At 47.7% G+C, this 20,075-nt stretch overlaps 1 protein-coding gene across 1 annotated transcript in view; it reads right to left on the reverse strand.

The window, feature by feature from the left end:
• LOC144825232 (gonadotropin-releasing hormone II receptor-like) overlaps positions 1–20,075 on the reverse strand; it is a 200,605-nt gene that overhangs the window by 121,110 nt on the left and 59,420 nt on the right. The window contains exon 2 of the mRNA XM_078684078.1: positions 5,761–5,962. Within this exon, the coding sequence (XP_078540204.1) occupies positions 5,761–5,962 (202 nt within the window). The remainder of the gene's footprint in view (positions 1–5,760; positions 5,963–20,075) is intronic.

A 20,075-nucleotide genomic window follows, 5' to 3' on the forward strand; every position in this document is an offset into this window, starting at 1 on the left:
GTATTGGCGGCGGTGGTGGTATTGGTGGCGGTGGTGGTGGTAGTTGTGGTGGTATTGGTATTGGTGGAGGTGGTGGTATTGATGGTGGTGGTATTGGTGGTGGTATTGGTGGTGGTGGTATTGGTGGTGGTGGTGGTATTGATGGTGGTGGTGGTATTGGTGGTTGTATTGGTGTGGTGGTATTGGTGCTGGTGGTATTGGTGCTGGTGTTGTTGATATTGGTGGGGTTGATGGCGGTGGTAATGGTAGTGGTATTGGTGGGGGCGGTGTTATTGGTGGCGGTGGTGGTGGTAGTTGTGGTGGTATTGGTGGTGGTGGTATTGATGGTGGTGGTGGTGGTAATGGTGGTTGTTGTATTGGCGGTGGTGGTGGTATTGGTGGTGGTGGCATTGGTGGTGGTGGTGGTGATATTGGCAGTGGTGGTGGTATTGGTGGTGGCGGTGGTGGTCGTTGTGGTAGTATTGGTGGTGGTGGTATTGGTGGAGGTGGTGGTGGTATTGGCTGTGGTGCTGTTGTTAATAAAACGGGCTTTTGAAAACAACCAGTCAGGTGGCTTTAGTACAGATGACATGTAACCCAAATGTGCTGCTGTCAGCTTAAGCCCATTAGCACAAGATTATGTGCTACCTGGAATTCACATGACTTAATTTGCTAATAATTTCTAAATCCATTTTACTTGGGGGGTTGAAACGGACACAAGATAATGCCTGGTTAATGTGTTTGAAAACAGGAACCTGTGTTACGGGGCGGCCGTGTTTTAATAAAACACAAGCGGTTTCGGCTGAAGAAGCGCATGTCCTGCCTGCAGTAATAGATACTCAATAAAGTAACTAGTGCTTACAGACTAAATAACAGGTCCTGTGTAACATCTGAAGTAAAAGGGCCAGTCACCATGGGAGTGTACAAATGAAGACAAGGCCGTACTAAGGAGGGACTAACAAGCCTATTAACGTATCAGAAGGCAGCATTTACAAAAGACAGACAGAAGCTAATGAAAAATATGGGAGGAGAGTGGGCGTGGCTTTTCTCCCATGCTCTACTACAGCAGTCTTGCAGAGCGAGAAGTGCATGCCTGCTGCCGCTAGGCTTGACCTAAAAACAAGCATTACATAACTATTAAACTTCAATCATCCAGACATCAATGGCTACTTTCATGTCGCCTTATTGTAACCATGCTGCTGCAGAGTATGTTGCATTGTCCCAATCCTCAGGCTGTCCCGAGCGAATGGGTGCTTTGCCAACCAACCCAAACCCTTTGTTTGTCTCGTAATACCTAATTGCGCAAGTCCTTGGCTTTGCCCAAAGATGATGGGTGAGGAGTTAACTCTTTTTAAAACCTACCTATGCAAAGATGTTTCCTTAACTGTTGAGGGAGATTACTCCACCCCTTCATCACACCTACAGCCTGTATCAGTCTCCAACCCAGAGATTTCTTCTTGAACGTGTTAGGGTCAAGCTAATCCTGGGCCTGAAACCTTTAATAATGTTTTGGAATATAGGGTTTCAGCCTTGATACCCAGGCACTAGAACCTGTGAGATGAGTAGTTTTGTAGATCAGTACCTGACCGGTTAAGGAATCAGGAATCTGAGTTTTTCTGTTGGGCTGGTGTGCTCCCAGCGTCGCAATCCAGCTATCGCCATTTCAGTGGCATGACGAATATTTTGTAGCAGACTCAGCATCCTCTGAGGATGCTCCAAAGAAAGGAGAGCCACAATAGCCAAATCTCGAACGAGTTAACAAAACTGCCTGTGCCAAAGTGACTCTGTATCGAGATTTCCAGCACAGCAGGTAAAAGTCCACTCTGCATGATAAGCCCAACGTGTTTCAAACAATGAATGTGCGAAGGGGCCACTTTGAGATTTGGCGCTACGAACAGTACAGCAGTATTCCAGTTCCACCCTCACCCACTGGGGAAATACTGAACCAAGGTACAGACAGTGGCAGCACCTACACCAGGGGTGAGACACTACGAAAACCAAAATGCTTTGCAGCATACGCCCATTAAGGTGGGCTTTCAACACTTATCAGGGAGTGTCTCATCGTGCATGCTGCTTTCTGCTCATTCGCCCGTGATCAAGAACATTTATTGTTTGAAACGCGTTGGACTTATCATGCAGAGTGGACTTTTACCTGCTGTGCTGGAAATCTCGAAATAAAGGCTTTCAACTCTTCGTAGAGGCATCTTTATGTGGGGCAACCTTCTTGATGGATGTTTAGCGGCTTTGCTCGGCTGCAAAGATGCCCGCTGCCTAGCCTGCAGATCTGGCGCTTGGAAGCACCGAGCGCTGTAGAGCGAAGGGGCCACTTTGAGATTTGGCGCTATGAACAGTACAGCAGTATTCCAGTTCCACCCTCACCCACTGGGGAAATACTGAACCAAGGTACAGACAGTGGCGGCACCTACACCAGGGGTGAGACACTACGAAAACCAAAATGCTTTGCAGCATACGCCCATTAAGGCGGGCTTTCAAAACTTATCAGGGAGTGTCTCATCGCGCATGCTGCTTTCTGCTCATTCGCACGTGATCAAGAACATTCATTGTTTGAAATGCGTTGGGCTTATCATGCAGAGTGGACTTTTACCTGCTGTGCTGGAAATCTCGAAATAAAGGCTTTCAACTCTTCGTAGAGGCATCTTTATGTGGGGCAACCTTCTTGATGGATGTTTAGCGGCTTTGCTCGGCCGCAAAGATGCCCGCTGCCTAGCCTGCAGATCTGGCGCTTGGAAGCACCGAGCGCTGTAGAGCGAAGGGGCCACTTTGAGATTTGGCTCTATAAACAGTACAGCAGTATTCCAGTTCCACCCTCACCCACTGAGGAAATACTGAACCAAGGTACAGACAGTGGCGGCACCTACACCAGGGGTGAGACACTACGAAAACCAAAATGCTTTGCAGCATACGCCCATTAAGGCGGGCTTTCAACACTTATCAGGGAGAGTCTCATCGCACATGCTGCTTTCTGCTCATTCCCCCGTGATCAAGAACATTCATTGTTTGAAACGCGTTGGGCTTATCATGCAGAGTGGACTTTTACCTGCTGTGCTGGAATTCTCGAAATAAAGGCTTTCAACTCTTCGTAGAGGCATCTTTATGTGGGGCAACCTTCTATATGGATATATATATATATATATATAGATAGATAGACAGATAGATAGATAGATAGATAGATAGATAGATAGATAGATAGATAGATAGATAGATAGATAGATAGATAGATAGATAGATAGATAGATAGATAGATACACACACACACACACACACACACACACAAGGTGTTCTGTTAACAGTGGTATACTGATGTTGCAGGTCAGACAAATCTGTGGGCTCCCTCTACCTGGCCTGCAAAGAATATATTCTCCCCACAACTTTGTCTCAGCTTTCCATATCTTTAATTTGAATTTAAAATATTTATATAGCGTTACATTCACCGTGCGGTTTCTTGGCGCTCGTGGAAACAAATTTAGCAGTAGGAACAGGGAACCAGTGAGGGGAAAATCAAAATCAGATTACATTAGGAAAAGCCTGGGTGAACAAAAAAGTTTTGAGATCTTTTCGGAAGAGGGAATATTGTCTGGCCAGACGTAAGTGATCGGGGAGGGCGTTCCAAAAGGATGGTGCCAAGAATGAGAAGTTGGCTCCGCCCCATTTCTTACGTCTGTAGCGAGGTACATAGAGAAGAGATTGGGTGGATGAGCGGAGCTCGCGAGCAGGGGTATACTCTTTGAGCAAAGAAGAAATGAAGGCAGGGGCCGTGCCCTGGCGCGCCTGGAAAACCATACAGCCAGTTTTAAAAAGGGATCGCTCCCTAACAGGTAGCCAATGTAGTGCCTTCAGTAAGGGGGTGGAGTGATGGGAGCGGGAAAGACCATACACCAATCTGGCCGCCTGGTTTTGAACCAGCTGGAGCTTCCGCAGACTATACGCCGGAATACCGTTGTATAGAGCGTTGGCGTAGTCCAGCCGGGAGATCTTTGGGTGTGTTACGGACAAGGGCACAGCCCATCAGACTCAGCTCGTGGAAGATCTTGTCTGCTATGGAGAAGCCCTGTAAATAGGTACAGCAAAAGTAATGAAGAGGTGGTATGTGTGCTTGTTTTGGCAGATCAGTATTATTTATGTGAAACTGATATAGTTATGCACCTTGAATCCTATACCGTGCCCCTTACATGCGCTTAGATACTTTCACACCCTTCATTTTGTGATTGGAGATTGCCAAGGATTGGTCCTTGACACCAAGATCAGGATCTCTCCCCCAAACATCAATGCCTCTGTTTTATTCAAAAACAGAGCTCTCAGACTAGAAAGGGGGTCTGCAACCAATAGTCCCCAATCCCTCCATGCATCCAACTCTCTCTCCAACCCTTACAACATATACAAATAAGATTAATGGGGAAGCCCACTATCATGGCACAATTAATATAGGAATTAGAAGACCCAGACAAGGTTTGAGGCTGAGATTGCTATGTCTTAATTCTTCCTCTGAACACTCTGCATGTCGAGCCAACCAGTGTCATCCTAAGGTCTGTAGGGCCCATGGGCAAGACTTATTTTTGGGGTCCCTGTATGGAACAAAATTCAGGTTTGTAACCCATTTCCTGAAAATGCATACATGTCATGATGCCAGAAAATGATAAATGATATGATCATCTTTAACAGGGTCACACAATAGTTGAAATATGTCTTGCCCCGAACCCCAAAATCCTTAAGATGACACTGGGTAGAGAGACATAGTCAGGGTAAAGGTAGGCAGCAAGACAGAGGTTTAAAGAGAGAGAAATAGAATAGACATAGAGAAAACAGAAAGTTCACTTTCACAGGGGCCCTTGGAAGATGGGTGCCCTGAGCAATTGTCCACTTTGCCCGTGCCTTAAAACGTCCCTGGAGCCAACCCATCCCTAGTCTTTAAAGTCCTTTCAACATCAAAGTGATGGTGGGAAGAGTGTATGTTGTTCTACTTGAAATCTGTGTGGTGTGATATAAGAAAGGGCACCCTTACATTTTACCTGGTGTGTGTAAACACTAAGGATCAGTTGGCATGGGCCGGCAGACTCTGATGGTTGCGCCGAGGCCGACACCATCCCCTGTAACCATGCAAATAATATTGGAGAAGTAAGTAGCATTGTGGGAAAAATTGCTCCCATCATGCTTATGCATCACAGTATGATTCAACCTTCTCTGCTTCTAGGCCTAAGATCTAGAGTCGTATCCCTGAGCAACATCCGTCAATCCCTCCCTTACTGCTTTCAAATGGAAATGATTCGCCTCTTGTTGAACCGATTTCTACGCCCCTCAACAACTTAACGTTTCCATTTTCTCCTCTACCTCTATGCTTCCATCTTCCCCCTCCTTTAAGATAAATATAGAAATTGCCATTTTATGCTCTACAACTAGGTAAATATTGTAAATATCCCATCCGCGTCCCTCCTCCTGACTTGTTACTTATTTTTTCACTCATTTTCTGGCTACATCTAAGGTCATTGTTTATTGTGCGTGATCCTTGTCATTAATACCTCATGTATTTTCCTTTTGATATGTCCTTCTCTCCTCATTTTGATCTCTCTATGTTTTGTTATTTTGGGTGTGCACTGTATGCCTATTGTACAATGTTTCTATGTAAAGGACTTTGATGCCTCTGGGCCGTGCACATGCCATGCTAATTTTCATACCTAGGGGCGGAAAATTTTGCCCTGAGACAGAAAATGCCCTTTGCGGTCGAGGGAGAATGTCCCAGTGGCGTGGAGGCCCCCTGCGTCTCACCCGTCTTGTCTTTCATCTGCTTGCTGATCTCCCACAGGATCCGGACGTAGCACACGAGCATGACGGAGAGCGGCATGACGAAGAGGCTGAAGAAGGTGAACATGTTGTAGGTGGTCGCCTGCCATCGCTCCTTGAAGCTCCCATGCGTCACACATTGAGTGAAATTAGCCCTCTGGACGGTGTGAAGTCGAAAGAGGAAAAGCTGAGAGAGAAATGGAAAGTGTCAATCACCTGGGAGGGTAAGCATGACTAATGCACCCACGCTGCAGGGCATAATGTGAGGACCACAGGTATTATGAGGCAGTGGAGCGCTGGCATTTTCAGTGTGATTACAGATTTACTGAACGGGCTGCATATACCACCATCTAATTACTACATTGCACATATTCGAAAAAACTGTTTCTTTTTTCAAAAGGGTAAAAAGTTACAAAATAAATGCTACGCTGGTGCCTCGGTGCACTGGCAAACGCTACGTACTGGCCAGTTTTTAATCTGCTGGTACTATTGAGATCAAACTATTGTCCAGGCAGTTTTAATGTCTCCAGTTAACTGCATCGTGGAAAAATCCTTACATTGATTGTTTTAAAATATATATATATATATATTTTGAGTTTTCAGTGTTGCCTGAAGGCCAGGCTACAAGGTACATGAAACAGCAGTTGTAACAACCCCCAAAACAGGTTCACCCTTCCCTCCCCGTTCAACCCCATGGCACAAACTTGGTGCAGTACCAGACAGCATGCTCCGCTCCATCTTCGACCGCACATTGTCAGTGAGTGGTGCTGCAGCCTCCCGACGGCCTCTCCTCTCCTACCCAGCCCAGGCTCCTCTTATCTGCCTCTCTCTCTAGTCTAAGCCGCCAGCCCGCACCATCCACCTCCCCCTCGGGCTCCACAAATGTACTCAGCTGTGGCCTTCCACCACTGCAAGTCGTCCTCAGCCTAGTCATCCGCTCGCACCTTCCTCGTCCATCTTGCCTTTGCCAGTCCCGTATGTATATCCTTACATTTTTATATGTATTTAAATAGCGTGGAAATATTATTTCCTCCTTTGCCTCTGTTTTCAGAGTTGCAAAAACACAGTTGATGGACAGAATGTAGAACAATGTCATACATTCACCCCAGTACAAGGATCTGGGCCTAAATCCATCGTTTTTTTGCTCTCCACACCACCCTGGGTTAGACACTGGCTATATGCAAATCAGCTCTGACCCTGTGCCTCATGGGAACAGTCCAGTCCGAACTACCAAGCCATGTCTTTCCCAGACCGGAATCAAGCATCCAAGGACCGGTTTCTGGCTATCAGCCTTCATCAGCCTGGATAGCTTGACTCCAGTGGTGTGGAGAGCCTAGGACTCACGTCTGAGCATCCCCAGCCCACTCGGGGTGAAAATTGCAAAAAACACAGTTGATGGACAGAATGTAGAACAATGTCATACATTCACCCCAGTACAAGGATCTGGGCCTAAATCCATCGTTTTTTTGCTCTTCACACCACCCTGGGTTAGGCACTGGCTATATGCAAATCAGCTCTGACCCTGTGCCTCATGGGAACAGTCCAGTCCGAACTACCAAGCCATGTCTTTCCCAGACCGAATCAAGCATCCAAGGACCGGTTTCTGGCTATCAGCCTTCATCAGCCTGGATAGCTTGACTCCAGTGGTGTGGAGAGCCTGGGACTCACGTCTGAGCATCCCCAGCTCACTCGGGGTGAAAATTGCAAAAAAACACAGTTGATGGACAGAATGTAGAACAATGTTTTCAATGTTTTCAGAGTAACAGCTATATAAAGAAGGCACTTAGGGCCAGATGTAGGAGCCCTAATACCGGTCGGTAACGGCCGAATCCGGCCGTTACCGACCGGTATTAGGGTTTTCCAATGTAGGGGGCCTAATTTTTACCGATTCTGTAGATTTACCGAATCGGTAATATACCGATTCTGTAAAATACCGAAACGGTATATTTACCGATTCGGTAAATCCAGATGTAGCTGTCACATCCAAGAGTGCCACAGGTCCTTTAGGAGTCGGTATTTACCACCCAATCCTATTGGATGGTAAAATACCGAATTCCAGTGTACATGCACATGTGTGCATGTACACCTATGCCATGTGACACATAGACATGTCCTTAGGGCATGTATGTGTGCCACATGGCACACAAGCCTGCAATCGGGGTGCTACAGGGTGTCAAAGTGACACCCCGTTCCCCCTGCCAGGATTCGGTATTTACCGATTCTGTAAATACAGAATCGGTATTTCCCATTGATTCCTATGGGCTTCAAGGCCCACAGAATCGGTAAATACCGAATCCTACAGAATCGGTAATTGTGAAATTAAAATTACCTACATCTGCCCACTTCCAATTTACCTACTCTTAAATACCGAATCGGTATGATTCGGTATTTAAGAGTAGGTAAATCGGAATTACCTACATCTGGCCCTTAGAGTTAAAAAAAAAACCAATGGTTTCCTTCTATTTTTATTGTCTGATGTCTTGAATCTTAAAGTACCTCCTAACAAGACACTTAGATGTACATATGAAATGTATAATACTGCTCTCATTGGCTCTTTCTTAGTGGAAAGAGGTTCTTCAATGATTGCCCATAGTGTGGACACATGTTCAATCTGAAATGAAGAACAATTTCTAAAACATACATATGATAAACCCTTCCACCATTCATGTTGGACATATTGTATTCTGTTCTTACATTAAGGGGATTTGATGCAGCCTCCATCAGCTATAGGCTTCTTTAGCTCCAGAAGCTTCAGTCATTGGCTTGAGACATTGCCAATCACTACTTGAATCATCCTACAAAATGATTTTAGTCTTACCATTTTATAGGTCGACCATTCGAGACCTGTTGTGATTCCTCTTGTTGGCTTAAAGCCATCCCCCTGCTTTTGATTTGTTTGTTTCAGTGTCCTCTCAAAATCCTTGGTTGCTAGTGGTCAGCTCTGCCTCTTTGTTCCTCCTTTTTCCCTTCTGTTCCTCCCATACAGCAGGAACTAAGTACTGTCCCATTCAGCTATGGCTCCTTATGTGTTCTTTGGGGGACTATTTTTTCCTTGGTTTCCTGGTCTGTTACTGTTTGCCTGTGTTCAACTTTGGATGCAAAGCTGCTTACATGTAAAAATATAGTTCCTCCCCCCCATCTCCTCTTAATCCCACAATGATGTTAATACTGCCCCCGTCTCTGTTACTCCCGCTCTGTTGATTGTATTTATTCCACCTCTTTGCACTTTTCGGTGGGTACGGCAGTTGTGCTCTATTTTGGTAGGATATTTGGTTCATTTTGGGCTTCTTTTAAAGGGGGATTGGTCTTGTTTGTGGAAAGGCCTGAGTCATTGCAGTCCCTCCCACTACTCCTTGTGCTCGTCCCATCCCATTCAGAGGGTTCCTTGCAGCATAAAGGAGGCAACAGCTGCAGCCTCGTAGGAGCCACCTGCATCCACAGATTGCTCAGAAAGGGATCGCTGTGCAGATGTTTTGGTTGTGTCATGCTTTGGGGTAGAATTAATTCCTTGCACTTAAAAAGCTGTCTCAAAGATGCTCTCCAAGATAGGGTGGGGCTAAGAGGAGCTGAGGGAGGAACTGTGAGCGGATATCGATTTCTAGCCTGCTTCTGTTTTTTGCAAGTGTGTTCTGTGTTTTTTGACTGCTGTTACTGTGTCCAGGTTTAGCATCTCTTCCTGCTCCTCCAGTTCGGTTTCTCTACTCCCTCATATGGTGCTTGTTTTTCAAGTTGGAAGCTGTACAGGCGGGCAGTAATTGCACTGGGCAACGGGAATTGCAAGGCAAATATTCCCTCCTTCATCTCACCCCTTCCGTGCTGTCCCTACAGTTCTATATAGCGCACACTACGGGATCACCAGCTGCATAACAGATGAACACATTTATTTTTGGATCTGGTGAGATTAAGTCAGGATGATTGAACCTACATATATGTTTTGTTTTTGCAGATTTATATAGCGCAAACTCGACCCGAAGCTATTGGAGTGCTTTACATGAGCACCAGATATGTAGGACCCAAACTTGACGTTATTACATGGTCTGCATGCTTCTGCACCGTGCTGCTGGGGCATTATTTTTGTATATTTTAGCACACTGCAGTGCTTGGTGGGTGCGTCCGTGCTGATGCTTCAGTGCCTACTAAAAATTGTGCATTTGTGTGCTGCTGGCGGGAGGCGGAAGCAGTGCTCATTTGCATGTGACCATGCACCCCCTGCTAACCACCATCACGTCAGGTCTGGGGGTTTCACCTGTTTCTTTGCACAGCAGCAAGATGTCCATGGCCTCTTTAAAGCAGAGCAGCCTTTACCAATTTAGTCCTTTGGAACGTGTTTCCCATCTGTATGCAGCGCGGAGGAATACATGGGCCGCGGTTCCATTGCTCTGGCTGGTGTTCGTTTGAAGAGCCGTGGGGAATTCAGCGCTGCCTTTGCTCTCCTCTCCACAGCTGGGAACATACACAGATTTTCTTTGTGAATCAAACAGGGCCACAACTGCCTACCTAGCTCCAAACCAAAGAATAAAGAAGGAAGCTCGCAATAAAATGTCATCAGCCATAAATATATCTTGCGCTTTTCTATGATAAAACGTTTATATTACTGAGATTTCCCTGATTAGGTATTTCATTTTAAATGCCAGAAATAGTTAAAGTAAAGAAAAACTGGCGAGATTAACATGGAGGACTGCTAATACTTTAAAAAAATGACTTGCCCCTGACAGTCAAAAGAACTATCAACATAGGGCATCATTCGCAGTTACTTTGGCAACATCATAGGGACGGTCAGGATGTCCTACTGATTAATTTTTATAACAATATATTCAATTCTACCCGTCACAGTGCAGTTACGGAACTGAAACAGGAACTCAATAACTTGGCTTTTGTGGACACCACTAACTTGGATATTGTATGGCTCGCTGATGTTAATACCCCTACCTGCCGTTTGTCTATGACAAAAGTTTGTGGGTTTCAAAACTATGAAGGTGAGGACTACTTACATTTCCCACATACTTCCTGTAGTGACACCTTAAATGCTGTTTTGGCAGAATTTGATTTAGACATTATGCAGTCTGCAAAGGATGGAAGTGGGCAGGAGATTCCAACCTTTACCGGAAGAACAGCACATAGTATTATTGACCAGGTAATTGTTCCTGCCAATATTGTGAATTTATGTTCTACCTCGTGGATTGTTGACTTGTTGATGAGTGATCACAACTGCATTATTATGAGACTGCTTGTATGGGGGAATAAAACTGTTGAGCGTTGTACAGTTATTAATAACATTGCTCCATGCCACCCAAACGGTACGAGAATTAAATGGAAGGGCACCAACTCTTTTGAAATAACTAAAAATATTGTACAGACCTGTGGTAACGAAATTGAAGATAGCTTATTGGTTGAGACCGAACCAGATAAGAGCTTGACCAATTTTAGTATAATTAATGATTCAATCTTGAAATTATTTACCGCACCACCATCTAGGAAACAAACACAGGTCACGGGTTGGTTCGACCATTCATGTACCGTCTCTTTGAATCAGCTGAAACAAACCCTCTCTAATAAACCAAGGGATAATGCATTATTTTATGATCTAAGAGTGGAATATAAATCTAATTTAAAACGTAGGAAGATGGAACTACAACAGGAGGCATGGGATAGCCTTGTACTAGCGGCAGATACATCCAACAACAAACTGTTCTGGGATACGGTGAACTCTAGGGGCCCGATGTAGGTGACCATTACCGGTCGGTAACGGCCGAATTCGGCCGTTACCGACCGGTAAATGGGTCATTGAGATGTAGGGGCCATTATTACACTGATTCGGTAAATTTACCGAATCGGTAAAATTACAGATTCTGTAAAATACCGAATCGGTAATTTTACCGATTCGGTAAATCCCAGATGTAGGTAGCACTGTTCACAGTGCTACAGGCCTTCAGAATTCGGTATTTTACCACCCAATCCAATTGGGTGGTGAAATACCGAATCCAGGTGTGCATGCACACCTATGCCATGTGACAGACAAACATGCCCTTAGGGCATGTCTGTGTGCCACATGGCACACATGCCTGTAAATAGGGTGCCAGAGGGTGTCAAAGTGACACCCCCTGCACCCTTGCAAAATTCGGTATTTACCGATTTGGTAAATACCGAATCGGTAATGCCCATTGATTCCTATGGGCTTCAATGCCCATAGGAATCAATGGGCATTACCGATTCGGTATTTACCGAATTGGTAAATACCGATTCCTTCCGATTCGGTAATTAATTACCTACATCTGCCCTCCTCTTTTTTACCACTTCTTAAATACCAATTCGGTATGAATCGGTATTTAAGAAGTGGTAAAAAAGATTTACCTACATCGGGCCCTAAATTTCTTAAAAACGAAGCCCTCCCAGAACTTTTATGTCATGTCAGCTGTGAGGAATGGGTGGCTCACTTCACCAGTATTTTTAACTAAGGCGCCAACTAATTTAAACAAATGGCCCACTATCCCGTTAGACATTACCCATGACGAGGTTATGGTAGGCATAGAAAGCAGTAAAGGGGATAAAGCACCAGGTACGGATGGTGTTCCTATCAGTGTATATAAATCAGTACCAGAACCATGGGGTCCGTTACTAACAAGAGTTTTCAATGCTGCAGGAACCAAGTGTTGCCTGTCCACTTGGGGACAATCTGTTATTATTCATATTTACAAAAAGGGCGACAAATCTGCAGCCAAAAACGATCGGCCCATTTCCCTATTCGACTCCTCCGTCAAAATTATGAGTAGAGTTTTATTGTTAAGATTGTAGAAGTGGGTCATGGACAATGGTATTTTGGCTCAGGCACACTACGTTTTTAGAAAGGGATTAGGCACGTTAGAACAGTGTATTAACCTGGAGCTCTTAGTCGGAAAATACACTCGTGCTAAACAGGGACGGCGCTTTTTATGTTTTGTAGATTTGAGCAGCACTTTTGATTTAGTGGATCACGTTATTTTATGGCCAGTCTCACTTAATCTTGGTGCCCCAAAACCCATTGTTTACTTTTTAAATAGGCTGTACGAAAAATTATCGACCAAAGTAGGGTACGGTCAGAGGGGTGAATGTATCCCTAATTTTAACGTAAAACGTGGTATCCACCAAGACTGCGTTCTAGTCCTGTTGCTTTGTACTTTATTTATTGATGAAGTTGACGCAGCACTTAAATTGATACAGGCGGATTACCCACTAGTGAAAGGCAAGGAAGTACCAGTCCTGCTTTATGCGGACGATGCTGTGCTTTTATCCCGAACGCCGATAGGCCTTCAGAGGCTAATCAATGGGTTTGCGGTTTTTATCAGTAAGAGGAAGCTGATGATTAATAAGGCAAAAACATTTACAATGGTATTTGGTCCGAATACAAGCGTTTGAAACCATTTTTTATTGAAGGCAATAAAGTGCAAAACGTGGATAATTTTTGTTATTTAGGTATTTCCTTTTCTTCTGATGGGAAATGGAACTACGAATTGTCTCATGTTCGGGCCAAAATGAGCAAAAGTATATATGGTGTTTTTAAATTTGCTTCTAATCTGGGGGATCGTCGCAATAAAGACATGGTTAATATTTATAAAGCAAGATGCACATCTGTTGCACTTTATGGGGCTGGGGTATGGGGACTCCAACCTTGCTGCGATTTACAAACGGAAGAGAATTCTTTTTTTTAAAAGCTTTTAAGTCTCCCGGTCTCACTGAGAAGTGGGTCTTAACTATCTGACGGATTTAATAGCTTTGAGACCCCTTCTGTTATGGAGATCCATATGGTTAAAGGAGGAGACTATTTTTACTAAGTCTATTATTAATGACTGCCTGCGATTGGATAATTGCCTTAAGATCCCCTGGCTTAAATATTTAGATAATTCTTTTGGGGTCATATTCGATCAAACAATCTTGGAAAATCAAAATGAAGTATCTGGTATGTCCAAACAGGAGTTAAAGAATACCTTCCTGTGCTATAAAAACCAACGCAGGCTGAAAATAGTAGGGAAGCAAGCCACGTATCAGCTTTTCCATCTGCATATAGATACGGAGGGCTTCCAACATTACCTTTCACTTGTCACAAGACCTTCCCATCACTATGTTCTAACTAGAATGAGGTTAGGCTTGTGCACCATTTAGTAGCGTTCCCTACGATGAAACAGCGCCCTGTCGCCCCATGCCCTTGTGACGGGAATACAAAGCAGAGCACCTTGCACTTTCTACTTTCATGCGATTTGTATCTGTCTTTTAGAATTGCTTATCTTAAACCATTGTTTAAAAAGTATGATGCCAAAACCACTAATGCTGCTATGACCATACTTTTTACGCTAAGAGCTGGAGGGAGAAGGCCCAGAAGGACCGTCCAGGACACGGCCGTAAACTAAGAAAGTGCCCCACCAGGACCCACAGAGAGAGCACAGGCAAGGACGCAAGTCAGAAAAAAAGGCAACCAAAAAACGCCCAAAACCAGCAGAAGCCGGAAAGCCCCAGCAAACCAAAAGAGTGGACAACAGGTGCCAAACCAAGGACACAGCAGCAGCAAAAGAGAGGCAGGCCCCAAACAGCAGGGGCACGAACACCAGGGATCCAAAACGCGAACTGCCACCAGAAACACACCCTAGGGTGGACGCAAAGGAAAGGGAGAGCAGGACCCAAGCTCACCAGCCCGAGAAGCCGACAGCCATAGGCACCCCCATGCCGCCCAAACCAGGAACAAACCAGGTCCAACCACGTGGAACCACAGAGACCAGGCGAGAGCAGGCACACCGGAAGAATCAGGAGGGGCAACCTGCAGCACAGGCAATGACCCCGGGGAAGGGAGAGCCGACCAAGGGACCCAGCTCATTCAAGGCTACACCACAGCACCTGCACCAACAACACAGGAGGAGCAGCACTGCGCAGGAACATCAGAAAAACGGGCAGACCCCGGCAGGACCAAGATCCAAAGAGAGGACAAGTTAACCCAAGAGATAGCCGGGAGTAGACGCTATTGCTTGATTTTTACAGACCTGCCTATTTGAAAAACTGCTTTTAACTTTGTGTGTTTTTACTTACATTGTATCTTGGCATTTGGGATCACGGAGCGGAGCTAGTGCTCACGTGACCCTATACACCGGCGTCCTGCGCCGCTGGCCACGCCCACCGCTAGGCCACGCCCCCTTCCCGCCCTACATAAGTGCTGAGCTTACGAGCGCTCTGTTGGGCTGACTCCTGAGGCAAAATAGCCGGGAGTAGACGCTATTGCTTGATTTTTACAGACCTGCCTATTTGAAAAACTGCTTTTAACTTTGTGTGTTTTTACTTACATTGTATCTTGGCATTTGGGATCACGGAGCGGAGCTAGCGCTCACGTGACCCTACACACCGGCGTCCTGCGCCGCTGGCCACGCCCACCGCTAGGCCACGCCCCCTTCCCGCCCTACATAAGTGCTGAGCTTACGAGCGCTCTGTTGGGCTGACTCCTGAGGCAAAATAGCCGGGAGTAGACGCTATTGCTTGATTTTTACAGACCTGCCTATTTGAAAAACTGCTTTTAACTTTGTGTGTTTTTACTTACATTGTATCTTGGCATTTGGGATCACGGAGCGGAGCTAGCGCTCACGTGACCCTACACACCGGCGTCCTGCGCCGCTGGCCACGCCCACAGCTAGGCCACGCCCCCTTCCCGCCCTACATAAGTGCTGAGCTTACGAGCGCTCTGTTGGGCTGACTCCTGAGGCAAAATAGCCGGGAGTAGACGCTATTGCTTGATTTTTACAGACCTGCCTATTTGAAAAACTGCTTTTAACTTTGTGTGTTTTTACTTACATTGTATCTTGGCATTTGGGATCACGGAGCGGAGCTAGCGCTCACGTGACCCTACACACCGGCGTCCTGCGCCGCTGGCCACGCCCACCGCTAGGCCACGCCCCCTTCCCGCCCTACATAAGTGCTGAGCTTACGAGCGCTCTGTTGGGCTGACTCCTGAGGCAAAATAGCCGGGAGTAGACGCTATTGCTTGATTTTTACAGACCTGCCTATTTGAAAAACTGCTTTTAACTTTGTGTGTTTTTACTTACATTGTATCTTGGCATTTGGGATCACGGAGCGGAGCTAGCGCTCACGTGACCCTACACACCGGCGTCCTGCGCCGCTGGCCACGCCCACCGCTAGGCCACGCCCCCTTCCCGCCCTACATAAGTGCTGAGCTTACGAGCGCTCTGTTGGGCTGACTCCTGAGGCAAAATAGCCGGGAGTAGACGCTATTGCTTGATTTTTACAGATCTGCCTATTTGAAAAACTGCTTTTAACTTTGTGTGTTTTTACTTACATTGTATCTTGGCATTTGGGATCACGGAGCGGAGCTAGCGCTCACGTGACCCTACACACCGGCGTCCTGCGCCGCTGGCCACGCCCACCGCTAGGCCACGCCCCCTTCCCGCCCTTACGGCCCCCTATATCAATGTGCATCTATAGAACGCGCAGCGGACGAGCGCAGCGGGAGCGCCGTTTGCGCGCCGAAGGCGCGCCTAAGGCAAGCCCGTCTGCGCCCGTCCGCGGCCGGACGGGGCTAGGGGCACGACTCCATGCTAAAACCATGTCTTATACTACCAAGGACTTAACTGCCCTCCAAGGCCACTGGCCACTCTCGGATTCTATCCGCAGTCTGATTTCTACACTAGGTCTCGCTCCCTCGTCCCCCACTACTTCCTATCCCTTGCAGCACGATCCCCCGTCACCTTGCCCCCCCCCCTTGATGCCTTCCCCCGCTCTCCGGCACTGTCTGTTGTCCTACTCAATACCAGGTCAGCGGTCAAGCACCATCATGAGCTGTTCGTCCTACTCGACTCAGAGAAACCAGACGTACTGCTCCTGACCGAAACCTGGTACTGCGACTCTTCCCTCCCTGTTCTCCTGGCCACCCTACCCCCCTCCTATGTGGCCCTGCGAGCCGACCGGCCGACAGGCAAGACTGGTGGTGGGGTCGCCCTAATTGCTCGGTCGGAGCTGAACTTTCAACAACTCCCTTTTCCCCTTATTGCCCCTAATGACTTCCTGGTAGTCCGCTCTCTTTCTTTTCCCCCCCCCCATCACTTGTCTCCTTATGTACCGCCCACCTCAGCCCTCATCCTTATTCTTGCCGGCATTTCAAGACCTGTTGGCTAACCTGGTGGTCAACTACGCCTCGGTCTTGGTCCTAGGGGACTTCAATTACTGGCCCGCAGACCCACATGAGTGCTCAGCTTCTAAAGAATTTACTGATTACCTTTCATCCCTCAACTTTGTATCACACATATCCGTCCCCACTCATTCCCATGGGCACACTCTGGACCAGGTTTGGTCCCTTAACCTCCCTGTGGCCTCGGCTGCTGTTTCGCCGTGCCCATGGTCCGACCATACCTTCATTTCCTTCTCCATTCTTCGAAACCTGATGCCCAAAACTCCGCACACCAAAAACACCTGGGCGCGGAATTGGAACAGACTGGATTATTCCTCCTTGACCTCCTCACTCCGCAACTCCACTCCCATTCTCGCTGGCTTATCATCTGCCTCTCAAGCCAAGGCCATTGACACCTGGCTGGCTGGAGGCTGCGACTCAGTGGCGCCTTTACGACGCATTTCCATCCGCCGTCCCAAGAACTCCAATAGATGGTTCAATGACCACCTAAAGGATCTCAAACTGAGCGCCCGACGGGCGGAGAGGCAATGGAGGATAAATTACAGCCCCTCATCAAAAACCCACTTCCTATCAGTACTGGCTAAATACAAATCTGCTATCCTGGATGCAAAAACCTCCTACTTCTCTTCTAAAATAACTTCTGCAGAAAACAAAACTAGGGAAATCTTTAGCATAGTGAATGACCTAGCATTCTCAGACCGAACCTCGTCTCAAATTCCTCCTTCCCAGTTCCTCTGTGATCAACTTAATACCTATTTCTTAGAGAAAATTGCCACTATCAAGACCAACATCCCACCTCCCTCGTCTGCCTTCGTCGATCCCTCCCCCCGTCTGTCCTACTCCCACTTACCTCCATTCCCCCCCTCAACCAGGACTCCTTTCTGGAGATACTTCCCAAAGTGAAGTCAGGGTCCCCTGCGGACGTCTGCCCGGCGCGAGTCCTGCAGCAAATTTACTCCAGCTGCCCTGACCTCCCCATCGCTTTCCTCAACAGCTCTCTGGCACAGGGCGTTGTGCCCTCCGCGCTAAAGGCAGCTACAATAGTGCCCATTTTGAAAAAACCTGGCGCGGACCCTTCCATCTCGGCCAACTATCGCCCCATCTCCCTGTTACCCTTTTTGGGCAAGGTGATGGAACGCCACGTCACCGCGGCACTCAGCGCCCATGTTGAGGCAAACGGAGGACTGGCTTCCCGCCAAGCCGGGTTCCGTCCTAGGCACTCGACCGAATCAGTCGTGGTCGCAGTCTTAGACAATCTCAGAAAGGGTATGGATGAGAACAAGCACCAGGCACTGGTCCTCCTTGATCTCTCCGCCGCCTTTGACACGGTGGATCACACCATCTTACTTACCCGTGTCAAGGCGGCTGGTATCGGGGGATCAGCTCTCGTTTGGCTCTCCTCCTTTCTGAGGGACCGCACCCAGGCGGTTCGGCTAGGCAACTTCACGGCCACTCCTCTCCCCGTCACGTGTGGTGTTCCCCAGGGTTCCTCTCTTTCCCCTCTGCTTTTCAATCTCTATATCTTTCCTCTCATTTTCGCACTCCAGCAGCTGGAGGTCACCGTTTATAATTACGCGGATGACCTCCAGCTCATCTTTGATCTATCCCCCTCTCCTCTCTCTGTCTCTAATTTCCAGTCAACTATGACTTTCATCAGGGACTGGATGAACCACAACCACCTCAAGCTGAACCCGGATAAAACCGAGCTGGTTCTCACGGGTGGCTCATCCAGCCCCTGCAACTCTCTCTTCTGGCCCCCCTCTCTCGGCCCCTCACCTACCCCTTCCACCACAGTCAAAACACTCGGTGTAAAAATAAACAACCAGCTCACTCTCCATTCACAAATTAGTTCCGTGGTATCCTCTTGTTTCTTCACTCTCCGCACTATCCGCTCTATTTCCCGCTTCTTTTCCCCCCAGGCACTCAAGATCATCATGGCCGCACTTATGATATCGCGGCTGGACTACGCAAACGCTCTCTACCTTGGTATCCCCGCGTACAGTTTGCGCAGACTCCAGATCATCCAAAACCAGGCAGCTCGACTGGTGTATGGCCTTCCTCGTTATCACCATTCCACCCCCCTTCTCAGGGAGCTTCACTGGCTCCCTGTAAAAGAACGCTCCCTTTTTAAGATCGGCTGTATGGCCTTCCAGGCCCGCCAGGGTACTGCCCCCGCTTTTATCACTTCACTAATCCATTCGTATGTACCTGCAAGAGAACTTCGGTCTTCCTCCAAGTCCCTTCTTCAGACCCCTCGCTTCACACGTAAAAAGTGGGGCGGGGCCAGCTTTTCCACCCTGGCTCCAACCTTTTGGAACTCACTCCCTGATCACCTCCGCTCTGCTACTCAGTACTTTCCCTTTCGTAGAGATCTGAAAACGTTCCTCTTCAGCCAGGCTTTCCCTTCTTAAACTCTCCTTCTTCCGGTCTCTTTCCCTCAGCAGCCAAATCCCCCCAGCGCCAAGAAACCGCAAGGTGTACGCTGCGCTCTAGAAATATTTTAAATTAGAAATTAGAAATTAGAGGACCATGAACCCCAGTCACACCACCCAGGGAGGCCACGCACAGCAGAGGCAAAGCGGCGGCGAGCAACAAAGCCCACAGTCACCCAGCAGAGTACAACACAGAAGCCCAAGAGGGAAAACTGCCAAGCGGACATGCCGGCTCAGTCCCGCTGCAGGCGGCAGCAGATGTGCGGTGCCAGCCCCGGCAGCACGAGGCAGCCCGGGAGCAGGAGGCGGCAGAGAGCCAGACTGGCAACCAGGCCCCCCAGGGGATACAAGCCCAAAAAAACAGCACACAGGTGAACCAAAACACCGGCAACATGGCACACCACAGCACACCAGCCCAGCCACCTGGAACACCCAGTAGGGCAGGAGCCAAGGACAAGGAACAGCCCAAACAGGCAAGAACCCCAGCCCCGCAGACCAACTCACGAGGGCAGAAGCAGGGATGCAGCGCAGCAACAGAGTGCAGGCAGTGCAAGCAGGAGGCCCCAGGAACAATCCCCGGTAACTCCAGGAGTCACCACCGCCCAGCATGGCCACGGCCAACCCACCAAAAATGGAACAGGAGCTGGCGGACTGGAACAATACAGAAAAAATAGGCACCACTGGGCCAGGAACCAGGACTGGGCCACACACCA

The sequence above is a fragment of the Lissotriton helveticus genome, chromosome 3_1 (genome assembly GCF_964261635.1).
Source record: "Lissotriton helveticus chromosome 3_1, aLisHel1.1, whole genome shotgun sequence".
Taxonomy (NCBI): Eukaryota; Metazoa; Chordata; class Amphibia; order Caudata; family Salamandridae; genus Lissotriton; species Lissotriton helveticus.